Raw genomic sequence first — 12,680 nt, forward strand, 5'->3', positions numbered from 1 at the left:
TGCTCTGGACTTAGCTTTTGCTTAGTTTGAAAAATTAACAGACGATTTCATGATACCTCAAACATTTTCCTCCTTTCTTCTTCTGGATTCACTTTCTTCACTGGAGTTGGAAAGGCCTGGATAAAAGGTGAAACTTCAAATTAGATACCAGAGAAAAATTCTAAATTGGAAAAAAAAAAAAAAAATCAACTTAAACCCACAACTCAGTACATGCAAAATGGGGTTCAAAATAATTACTTAAGAGGTTTTAAAGGAAGAGCACTGTTAGGACCTAGTGGTAAACACTACTGTACTTGTTCATCTACTACTGAAAGCTCTGTCTTGGAAGCCAAGGGCAGTAATTTTAAAATCAGTTATGTCTTAATTTTTCTTCTCTGGCAATATCATTCTGCGTTAAAATCTCTTCCTACTAAAAATCTTCAGGGGACCCAAGATATTAAGATTCTCTTTTATTTGAAGAGCAGATATAGAACCTAGATATACTAGGTTATCCTTCACCTTTTTTACTCTAGTAACTTCAAGCTTTATGTTAATTATGGAAGAGGAGAATGCAGGCACTACTGAACACCTGGTAAAGAATCCATGCTGCTTACTCTAATCTTCTCAAGAAAGTGATGGTTACTTTTAAAGCATTTTTTTCCTGACCACACAGAGGGCTTGACATTTTCTTTTCATGACATAGAGCTCTATCAAATGAGTACTTTAAAATGAAGGACTACAGAAGACAGAAGCCCTTAGAGATGGAAGTAATTGTAGTTGAACTACAGTGGGTGAAAGTAATATCACTAAAGAAAGGAGATGATTGTTGCCTGCTCCTCTGAAAAGCCTGTTGAGAGCTGCAAGCTCAGACTACCATGAAACAACAGCAGAGAGAAGGCAATTTATATTACACTGTAGCTATTGTTTCTATCATACATCTCATCCCTTGTTGCTAGGTACAATTCACACAAAGAATGTCTTAAAATGGCAGTGGTACTTACATGTAGCTTACACGTAGCAAGAGGGAATCTCCTCAGCCTCTGCAAGTTGTATCAGTGTTGTTTGGCAAAACTGATTATAAAGAGCAGCAGATGGTTGCACAACTAAGCCTTAGAATGCAAAAAACCTCACGGGCTCACAAGCACATGTAAGTCTGTGCCTTCCCTTCGTCTTACTCTCTTTTTCCACCTGTGTATCAAAAGCCAACAAGGCTTGTGGGATCAATGAGTTTTTCCCTAAACATCCAATAACTTTGGAACCTCAAGGATAATTTATATCTCCAGGCTAATTTTCTATGCACCTATCAAATTTTCCAGATGGATAGAGATGTCAGTATTATGTTCCCTGAAGTGCCATGGGAGAAGAAATAAAACAAACAAAAAACCACAAACCCAACAGAAATACTACTTGTTCAGAAGAAAATTGGAATTGGTTCTCTTGCCCAGGTGGGAGCTTCCTGGTTGCTAGTTGTTTGTCATGCACATATAGCTCATAACTACCTGTATCATAACACTTCCTGACCACACAGTAACTAAAGGAATAAGAGAGAGAGGGAAAAAAAAGGAGTTTTATATAGTAAGAAGTACAGAGAAGATGACTGAAAGTACTGTATGAAAGTATACAGAAAACCATTTCTCATTAGCTCATGGAATTAAGTCTAGGAAAATCCTCTTTCAATTACGCAGTGTCTCTGGTTGACACTTTACAAAATGACTAAAAAAGTTTTCTATGTCTTGAAAATTTGAGATTATTTTTGAATAAGGAAGAAAGACACCGAGATTATAATCCAGTGTCAATGATCTTGGTACACTTGACAGAATTCTAATATTTCTAAGAGTGGTCAAACACCAAACTGAAACCATGGAAAGCACATCTAATTCAGCAGTGGAATTAAAAAGCAAACCTGAGGTAGCAGTCTCCAAAAATCACTGTATTAAAACCAGCTAAACAAAAATTTCAGTAGCGAAGCATGCCAAGCATTGAAACTACTACTTTCTCTGCAGATGCATATGTCCACATAAAAGACATTTTGAGAAGGAATGCACAGTATTTTCATAGCATCTAAAAAAGGTATGAGCAAAACAGTTCCATTTACATAACTTGGCTTCTTACCTGTCTAGACTTAGCCAATTGCTTCTTCTCATTAGGCTTTTTATGTGCATCACAAGACCTTCTGATCACTAAAGGCACTCCATATTTTGCAGCAGGATTGGTAATTTTCTGAGCTGGTGCAACTGAAGTCAGTACTTGTTCTTGAGCTGGTCTTTTTGCTAGAGATAATAAATTAAAAAAATAACTCAAATTGTTTTACAGCTATACAGGCTGGCCTGTGTACCATTGTTCCCTTTCTCAAGGTCTTGGAACAGGAAGGGTGAGGGAGAATGCGTGAACTGCTAACATTTAATCACGTGAGCTGATGCATAAGTGCAATATACCAAATTATCCAAAACAGCCTGCCTAAATTTCATGCTTGATAAGAAACAGCAGACCACAACCTCTGAGCTTTTCACTCACAACACTTCAAAGTGGAGAACTGAAGCTTATTTCAGCTGACATGCTTTATTATCCAGTTGTCATGGACACAGGGAAAAGTTTTGTTAACGGAGTGAAGAGACAGGCCTCCCTCCACTAACAACACCAGACTGCAACACTCATGTCAGCAGAAAATGAGTTCTGGAAGAGCCTCACTGCCCTTTAGGGATGCTATTTTCCCCACAGAGTTCCTGAAAATATGCTAACACTGGACTTGATTATGTGTTAGCAGGGCTTTCTTACTATAGAAAACTGAGACAGCAATGAAACACACAACACTATAAAAAGACACGGAAGTGCTTGCCACAGCTTCAAGTAATTACAAGGAAATAAAATAAAGGGGAAGAAAATCTAGGGGAAAAAAAGGGGTAAACTAATGCAGGAAAATGAAGGCAAGACCACCTTGAAAAATGAACCACAACCTAATTTGCTACCAGTAGTAGAAATTCTGCTTTGGGCTGAAGTCAGGCTTAACCCTGGAATCTCTGAAGAAACCTCCCTCATTTTTACAAGAAATGGTATTTCTCATTATCTGCTTGTCATTACTAGGGGGAAAAAAAAATTGTACAGTAACAACGTAAATTATTTCCAGGATGTGCAGTGTTTACCTCATCATTAAATTTTGGAAGCATAACCCACTGCAAAAGTAAAAAGTACACCTAAAACATGACAGCATCATACTTGGTATTTGCATCATTTGTACTCTACATACCCCAGCTCCCCAAGGGAGGGGTATAAAAGCTGCTTCCCTCTTTTCCTCAAACTTCTACAATCATGTCTAAGAATACGCCAAAATCAATAAAAGAACAAAGTTGCATACACTGCCTTGCCAGAGCCAAAACCAAAAGCACCTGACACACTTACTCACCTGGTGCAGCATGCGGTCCAAATTTCTGGAAGATTTTGTGATTGAATTCTTCTGCAATAAGCTAAACAAAATATTGCACCATTAGACAACAGTATTTATGACTGAAGCTAGAAAGAACTCCTCTGCATAGAAGTGTGCCACTCCCAGTAAACACCTAACTGATAGCATTTAGTATAATTTAAATTTAAATGAATATACAACCTCATGTATTCAATTCAGGACCACTAACATTAACATGAAGCTGAATTCAGTACTTTCAAACATTTTTGGCATAATTATTCAAGTAGTTTTTAAAAAGCAGCTTAGTCTGACTTCTGGGTGGCACATGCTACCTCATTTATGAACTACCTAAGAATCCAGAAGAAAGTTAATGTGAGCATTGACATAGATTTATGAATAGATCATTTTAGATTTATGCACAGTTGCCAAGAGAATCTCTTCAATTTCTCAGACATCTTGTGCCAAAAGAAAGTCCTTTAAAGATGTTTGCAGGTTTTAAGCTTCTCTAACCTTTTCAAGTTGGGAAGAAGACTACATATGTGGATATATAGGAACAACACATCCAGTGTGCTGTCATGCATACCAAATCAGCATTAATAAAATGTAGAAAACTGGAGTAAAAGGGTGAAGTCTAGACAAAGACATTCAAATACTAACAGGCCATCATCTTGAATACCATGCGTAGCTCTGAACCCAACACCTCAAAAAACATGTACTAGAAATTAAAAGATTCAAACACAGCAGGGATAATTAATAGTGTTGAAAAGCTTCAATGCAAAGAACTGATAAGCTTGCTCTTCAGCCTAAAAGAGATGACTGAGATGCAGTGTGACAGGTCTAGAGGATCACGTGATTTTACAGAGAAGCACAGAAGTGCAGCAAGTGATAATACCAACATAAGTGAGGTATGACTCCATATAAGGAGGTTTAGAATGAATAAAGTGGATGCTTTCTGCAGCAAGTAAACCTATGAAATTTCTTCCTGATCATAAAAACTTACACAGGATCAAGGAGACATCACATAAGCTCACAGACAAGAAATCTGTTGAGGACAACTGAGTACCAAAGAACATGCTTCCTGAGATGATGTAATTGAGACAGAAGATGAAGGATGGGAGAGCATTACAGGATAATGTCACACACGCTTGCCTTGTTCTTACACGCCTCACCAAGCACTCTTTATGGCCAGTGTTCACTGCCCAGAGAATGTGGAGTGAGACTTCCAGCTGAGCTAGCACTATGTTGTCATTTTCCAACACCCTGCCCTCAAACTTCTTGCTGAATCCCAGTGCTGCAGCTGATGCTCCTAAGATATTCAAAGAATGGGAAGTGCAAAAGAACTTTTTACAACAGCAGAGCTACCTGCAGAAAGATATCTGCTACCTGCAGTCATACTGCAGAACACCTTTCTAGAAATGGACCATGACAGGAATGTATTACTCAACATTCTGACAACTGACAGCAATGCTAACTGAACAGTCGCTACACCACAAGGTTTTAAGGAATAGTTTTAAAGAATCTTGAACTATTCAGATTATTCTGAATTGCTTAGATGCTACCTGTCAAGTTACAATGCATGCTGAGGGGTGAAAACAAAAAAAAAAACCAAAAGCAAACAAACCACCACAAACACCAACCAACCAAACAAAAAAAAAAACACCACACACACGAAGAACCAAAGTGTAGAACTTAGGATTCTGCACATGATGGCACAGAACCTTTTAAACCTGTATTGTCTGCCATCAAAATATTCTGTAAGCAAGAAGTCACATATGAGAACAGTCTCCTGCTAACGGTATTTCAGTGAGCTCAAAGCTTTATTTGGGTGATAAGCTGTAACAACTAAAGTGTGATGTTTCCATGATAACACAGCTACTGACAGAAAAGAATCAAGGTTCTTCAGTGTGTTTCAAAAATCCCCTTAAAAAAAGAAATTAATGTTGATTTAGATCCATTCTTTACTGCAACTTATTAAGAAAGAATTTATATAAAACTGGAAAACTTATTTCCCATCATTGAAGAGCAGGATTTCAGCAATAGCTGCAACATGATGAAACATCAACTATGGAAAAATCTCTTAAGCTTAGACTAAGGAAAGCAGAGGACAACAGCATTAGCCATGGATGAAACAAAGAAAACGGCCATTGCAACTATGTCACAGAATGACAACCTCCAGCTGAATAAGAACTTGTCAGTGATCGATACATTTAGCAAAAGATGCTTTATAGGTGTGGGTTTTGGTTGTTTTTTTTTTAATATTAGTTATCTCTAAGTCAAACATGTTAGTGATTCAGCTGGAAAAACCATGTGCAAGTATTTGTACTCCATCTAGAAGAAATTAGGACCATCATCCAGTAGTGGTCTATTACTAACCACAATTCAACTAACTGCAAATAAAAATTCCATATTGCTTCTACCTACTAAAAACAAAGCCAGATCAAACTATTACTGCTGTAAAAGTCAGAACAAACTTATCTGTAAAGACTTCTGAATCCTACCTTTCACTGGGACTCTGACTTCTATTAGTTGAAAGTCTATTTCATGTACAATTGAAATTCCAGTTACATATGGCTCTCTTGTGAAACTTCTTTAGTTGAGAGTTAGAAACCATTAGACCTCTTTACTTAGTGAGATCTCCTTTTGTATCTATTTCCTCCATGTCCTTTCTCTGTCTATAAGTATTCGCCTCCTATCAGTACTACTACTCCCTTGCTAACCTTGATCTCTTTTGATTAGATTTGTATTCAAAGGAGATGAATAGATGTCAAATGATATCAACAGGTTCTAAACAGAATAGTGAGCAACTTCTTTGAGGTTATACACACATAATACATTTAAATGTAAAAAAAAAAAAATTAAGGACTACTTCACCTAGCAACATCTCATTGAAAATGCTTTCAGGTCATTCCAAATTCTAAACAAAAAATGGAAGAAATTATGATAATGCAGTCCTGCGGAAGTCATTGACAGAGGCGTTTTATGAAAGACGCCTCATCTGAACAAGCCAACATCACATTTGTAATTAGTTCCTCACTATACAAAAAAAAAACACATGAAACAATCAATATAAATTTGTGGAAACTACCAAATTCTTCAGTAATTTTAGATTTTCTTTTACAGTTCAGAGAAAATTTTTTTTTCCACAGCTGAAAGTATCTCTCTAAAAGCTCTAGGGAATGCCGTTATCTAATTTCTTATATTGTACATTAGCACTAGAAAAACAAAAAAGAAAAGTCCTATGCTATTTTTAGCAAAATTAATATTAAAACTAACTCCATACCTGTGGTGTGAGAAATTTTTCAACCCGTTTGGCTATAAAGTTTTTCTCCAATATGGAGTTTACTGATGGTCTATTCCTAGGATTCCTTTTAAATAACTGTGACAGCAGATTACGTAGGTCATATGAATAATGCACAGAAACAGGAGGAAAAGGTCCAGAGATTATCTTCAATACTAAGTTCTTCATGTTACCAGCTTCAAACTATATCATGTAAGAAAGAAAATAGTTACTATACATTGCTTACACTGTCCACATGCAAGGCTCCACATAAAGATGAAGAAGAAAACAAAAACCCAACACAACATATCAAAACAAATCTCCAAGGCCATCCACAGTTTAAATCAGCAGTTTATTTTAAAATATTTTACTTGTATATTATATTAATATATTCTATAACTACATCATAGTACAGATATTTCATGTTACAGAGATAAAATTTGCCAACAAAGGATCATTTCTCTCCTGATCTAGACTGACAATGATATATAATCAAAAATAAAATAACTGTATAATTATCTGCTTGCTCTCCTCTCCCAACCACTTTCAACCATCACATGCCTTCTGTCCTTTTCAGCAAAGTCACACTTCAAAAGAAAGAATGTAAAGTCTGCACACTTATTCAGTGTAAAATCCAAAGGAATGTGCAGGGCTTCAGGTCAAGCTCAGGAACCAGAGCACAGCATTTCAATTCCTTTGTATGATTAAAAAAAATGACACATTTCACCCAGTTCACAGAAAACAACTTGTTGCCATCAACTCCTAGAAACACAACACCTTCAGCATGCTGCCACAGGAAAGACAAAGCAATTAGAAACTACAACAGCCTGAAATGGTATTAAATCTTTATCCTCTGAAAAGTTTTTATTTTCATTTTGTTACAATCTTTTTTTCTTTTAATAAAAATAGCAGTTTAAAAAAACGTTTTTCTTGCCTTCCTAACTCAAAAATGAATGTTAAAAACAGAGTTCAAAATAATAAACACCCACACAGAAAAAGGCAACTCTTTCACCTTTGAGTTTCTCTTTAGAACTATTCCTGTCCTAATCAGAAACGCATTAACCCATCTGCACAAAACCTGACAGTCCATATTTAGATTTTTCAATGAAAACATCAGTTTTTTTGAAAGAAAGAAACACTACTCACAGTATCATTTTTTACAAGACCTAACAAGATTTTCAGCTAAGGCATTTCATTAAAAACCTATACTGAAAACAAAATCTAGAGCGCTAAGATTTCTGGAGAGACTGGTATGAACCAAAACACAGATCAAATATGTTGGTCAGTATAGGAAGAGGAGATGAAAATAACTAAGGTAATTTTAAACAGTCATCATGAAAGACTTTCATCAACTGAAATATGTTTAGATAACATCAGGAAAAATTCCTTTAAAATCACTATGCTTTTAAAGACACAAGAAGTTTCTACTTACTGCATGTTTAAGAGTGCACATTTCATAGAGCACACATCCAAGGGCCCAGATATCACTAAATCAAAGAGAACAAGAATTTAAGAATTTTTTCCAGGTATAACATTGCCAAGTAACATAATTGTGAAACTTGTCTTTGACAAGGAAAAGGCTGTGTTCTGAGCATGTACAAGCTCTCTTCTATGCACATATTCCACCTCCCAAATCATAAGGCCCTGAACGAAAACAGAATTCAACAACCAAAAATAAGGCCAACTTGAAAACAGATAAGGTTATTTTGGATCCAGATTTTATTTAGACCTTTTAACCTGAACCACATCAATCACATAAATTAGATAAAATATAGACACAGGCTTTTTTTTCTTTAAGCATACACATTTCCCTGAGGTCTTTGAATTAAACAAACAAAACCCCAAACAAAACTCATCACCTAATTCAGCAATCACAATTCTCAAAGTCAATTTATTCTATCATTGACTTACCTCACCCTCACACAGTAGAGGATTACAGAATTTGGTTAGAAAATTCTTGGATGATAAATACCATGTAGAAGAAATTAAGGGACAAGAAACTGTAATGATTTTTTTTTTAAGAAACCATTTGAAACGGGCACAAAGCGCACACACAGCAACAGAGGCAGCTTAGTGCATTATACAACAGACTTGGTAATGACAATTTTAGTGACATTAGGGACACTGTCAGTAGATACAGCCTACTGCCAAGACAGCAAACGCACAAGCAAAGCATCTTCATGCTTTTGTTACCTGAAGCCAGCTGAGCTCTCTATGCATGTGCTTAAAGACTCCAAATTCCTGTGTGTGTCATTTCATCCGTAACACAGTTTCACATTTGTATGGCGTAAATTAAGGCAGTACAACTACAGTGCAGACAGGCCAAAGCAGGGCCATAATTCACAATATGACTAGATCAAAAACTCAGAGTATTAAGCTACACCATCTCTGCATCACACTGCTTTGTACTGCACAGACCTACTAAGGTCCCACTTGTACAGTGAGACTCAGAACTTTCTTGGGTAGGAGATAAAACTAATGGCTGCTCACCATCACATGAATAGAAAAGTTTTAGATTTCCAAAAGAATCCACTTTCTTCTCCTTACCAAAAATGTTTCATAAAACGCTTATTAGTACCTTTTATTGTTGTAAGGCTTGTTCTGACATATTTCTGGTGACAAATAGTAGGGTGTTCCTATGCAAGTGCGAGCCAGCTCTGCAGTACTAAAAAAAAAAATAAAATTATAAGAATGAAGGTTAACTAGTTAACTCATATGAAGCACACAGACTGCATTTTCCTAGATCAAAGTGATCTGGATAAAGTCAGAGAAAACAGCATAAAAAAAGTTTTACCTGTTAAGAACTCTGGCAATCCCAAAATCTCCAAGCTGTATTGTTCCATCTCTGGTTAAAAATATATTCTGGATATAGAAATTTTAAGAAGTCTGTTAATTAAAACATTCGTGTAACTCCACACTTTGTTCTCAACGTGTTTTGACAAGAATAGTTTTCTACCTCTGAAGTCAGTAGCAGTAGTGTTATTGACTACTGTGAAACACCAGGCTTATTCTAGTCCTACTTCAAAATTAAAGTGCTATTATACATTCTAAAATATAAGCTTTCCTGTCCCAACGCATAAGTATCTGAGTAACACTCAAGTAGCTTCATCAGATAGCACCATCTGCTTGTACAGTAACATAGAAACCTCTTCAGACAATTCTAAACACATAAAAATGTTTCCAGTATTAGAAGTGTTTACGTAAAAGACTATTTTTCATCATTTGCCAATTTACACCAGCAAGATATGAAAACAATCATTTTGGAAGTAAAATCAGTTAAAAAAATAGTTACCTACATACCTGTGACTTTATGTCCCGATGCAAGATTTTTCTATCATGTATGTGTTTTAGTGCTAAACAGATTTGTACAAACCAATCCAGAATCTATGCATAAAAGAAAATGCAAAGTCAGTGTCATTATTTATTTGAAAGCTTCCTCAGTTACATAGCTAAAGATTTTATCAAATCAGCTTTATCATTATAACTCAAGATTTTACCATTTCCACAAACCATTATTTATACCACAGAATAATTAAAAACATAACAATACTGTCACTATAATGGAAATCTTTTCATGAAAGACTCATATTACGCAGATGAGATACTAATGATGAGAGGAGTCTCATCTGCACATGAGACTAGTAGCTTCATATATATTATAAACCTAACAAAATATGCAATATTAATTTGATTGGCCAAAATGTTTAAAACGTGGAACTTGTAACTTTCAGACTGTACTTTTGCTGCAACCAATACAAGTCTTCTTGCAGTCAATCAATGAAGAGTCCTAGAAAGCCATACTGATATTTACAGAAACATGTAATTGAATCATAACAGTACCTTTATGTATTTCACCTTAGAAGAGAAAAATAGTACATAGCAAATTACACTGAGAAAAGCAACAAACAGTATAACTAAAGGGCTATAAATAAGCCAAGAAACCCTTCAAAAAAAAAAAAAAATCACAGTATAAAAAGCAAGTGACAGCAGGAACTTTTGCATGTGAATGGTGGTTCCACATTCCAAAGTTAGAATTACATACATGTTGAAATGACAGTATCCTGCAAGGTGTAATTTTCACTTTTCCATTTCAAGCTCTTCTTGTAAAAGTGAGCCCAAAGTAGAAAAAAGAAATTTTACAAATTATGTCTAAAATTTTTACACTATTCTAAATGCCATTAATAAGCCTACACTACTAAGCCTCTCTAGCCACAAGTAAATTGGGATCCTACTGGACACAAGAGAATCGAAACAATTCCTAAAGAAGGAAACATGTCAGTTCTAACCAAAAAATTGAATCCTGCATAATCTATTTTCAGTTAATCAAATCTGTACATAAAATCCTCTTCTTGCAAGTTCTTCCACAGTACAAATGACTTTATAACCAGTATTGTGGAAAATCTTTGAATACATACTTTAAATACAGTATTAAATTTTTTCTGATGGAAAAATAAAACTTTTCAATGATGTCAACTTCATATTGCCATATTGCATGCTATTAGAGTTACAAAGTATGTTACTTTATACCTCTGATAAATGAAAACCAGCATTACAAAACAAAAATCCTGTGCCAACGAATCTTAAAAATATATATAATTTCAAAGGTTTAAAAATGTTGTCCTTAAGTATTTTTTATTTCTCAGAGTTGGTTTACGACTGAAGAAACACAACTTTTTTCCAAGCATCCTAAACATACAGACAAAACCCCAATTAGCACACCCAGGATTTCCAGCTACTTCTCCTTTTTTAAGATACTACTATGACTGATGAGAATCACCATTTCAGAACCTCCTTTTAGATTAAGCAACCATATCTACCAAACTGAACTAAAATAATTTGGAACTCATTAAAATGTATCACGCAACTACACATTATCATGGCAGTTTGCAGTTACCTGATCTTCAGAGAATAACACTCCTTTCTGTGCATTTATTTTCTTAAATAGGTCTCCTCCTTCACAGTAATCCATCACTATGTAGAGGCATCCATTTTCTGTAAAATAAACCACAAAGTATTTAAAAAAGAAAAAACTGACTTTCACATAACTTTCCAAATATCTTCACTGCTGTAGCAGAACAGGCAACAAAAAAAACCAAACAACTTTTCACATGCAGCTTCAGGTCCTTTTTTCAAACTTCAAGCAAAAATACTTTCACCATTTTGAGTTTCAATACATAAGATTCCCATTTTTGGTAACATTGGACTATTCTGATATGTACAGAAAAAAATTACATCTGAAAAACCATTGCACCAAAATGGGGTTCAAAACCACTATGAAATATAAAGGTGCCACTTTATGAGTACCACTTCAATCCATGCTTTAACTTGCTTTCAAACATCTGAAGTGCTGAGGTTAAACCCCAGCCTTGAATGAGGGTTGGCATATGGATGATGTCCACAACCACAACCCTCCTGACTGCTTTTCACCTAGGGTCTGGCCAGCCTTGGGTGAGAACAGATTAAGAGATCACCACCAGGTGCCCCTGCCTAGCACATGAACTTGGAGGCAAGGCAAGAAGCCACCTCTATAAGAGCTGACTCTGCTTGCAGTGGAGCTGGGAGGCCTGTTTACACAGTACATGTGCTGTGTGGGGATTCTGGTTATTGAAAGGGCTCCCTGAGTCTTCACAGCAAGTAGAGTTCCCAGTAATGGTGGGACAAGACTGAGATAGTAAGGGAATTATAAGGCTTTCAGTTACTATATGACTGGGATCGGAATGACCACCTGGGTCCTTCCTTCCCATATGGCCTGGTTTTGGAATAGACTCGCTCCCTTCTTCACTAAGTTATGTGTTGTGAGTGCATATATTTTTTTTATTCATTCCTCCAGTGGTGGGCCACCTTGGATCTCTTCCAGATAATCTAAAATCAGATGGAGGGATCTGGTGCATGTGTTGTCCATTAATTATAATATCCTTCCTAGCTGGGCAAGCATTCAGCAGAAGAACATCCTACAGAACCCACCCTAAAAATGGAGCTCTTAAGTTCTAATTTAGGTAGCTGCCTCTATTTGCTTTTCAGAGG

The 12,680-nt window shown here is 35.9% G+C and overlaps 1 protein-coding gene across 1 annotated transcript in view; it reads right to left on the reverse strand.

Annotated features, from left to right (window-relative positions):
- NEK1 (NIMA-related kinase 1) overlaps nt 1-11,648 on the reverse strand; it is a gene marked incomplete at both ends in the record, with an annotated part of 45,791 nt that extends 34,143 nt beyond the window's left edge. The window contains 9 exons of the mRNA XM_008935440.1: nt 57-116; nt 2,092-2,249; nt 3,380-3,440; nt 6,660-6,860; nt 8,089-8,143; nt 9,235-9,321; nt 9,451-9,518; nt 9,957-10,040; nt 11,551-11,648. Coding sequence (XP_008933688.1) covers nt 57-116; nt 2,092-2,249; nt 3,380-3,440; nt 6,660-6,860; nt 8,089-8,143; nt 9,235-9,321; nt 9,451-9,518; nt 9,957-10,040; nt 11,551-11,648 — 872 coding nt within the window. The remainder of the gene's footprint in view (nt 1-56; nt 117-2,091; nt 2,250-3,379; nt 3,441-6,659; nt 6,861-8,088; nt 8,144-9,234; nt 9,322-9,450; nt 9,519-9,956; nt 10,041-11,550) is intronic.
- Nucleotides 11,649-12,680: the final 1,032 nt, after the last annotated feature.

This window comes from Merops nubicus, unplaced genomic scaffold (genome assembly GCF_000691845.1).
Source record: "Merops nubicus isolate BGI_N331 unplaced genomic scaffold, ASM69184v1 scaffold17842, whole genome shotgun sequence".
Taxonomy (NCBI): domain Eukaryota; kingdom Metazoa; phylum Chordata; class Aves; order Coraciiformes; family Meropidae; genus Merops; species Merops nubicus.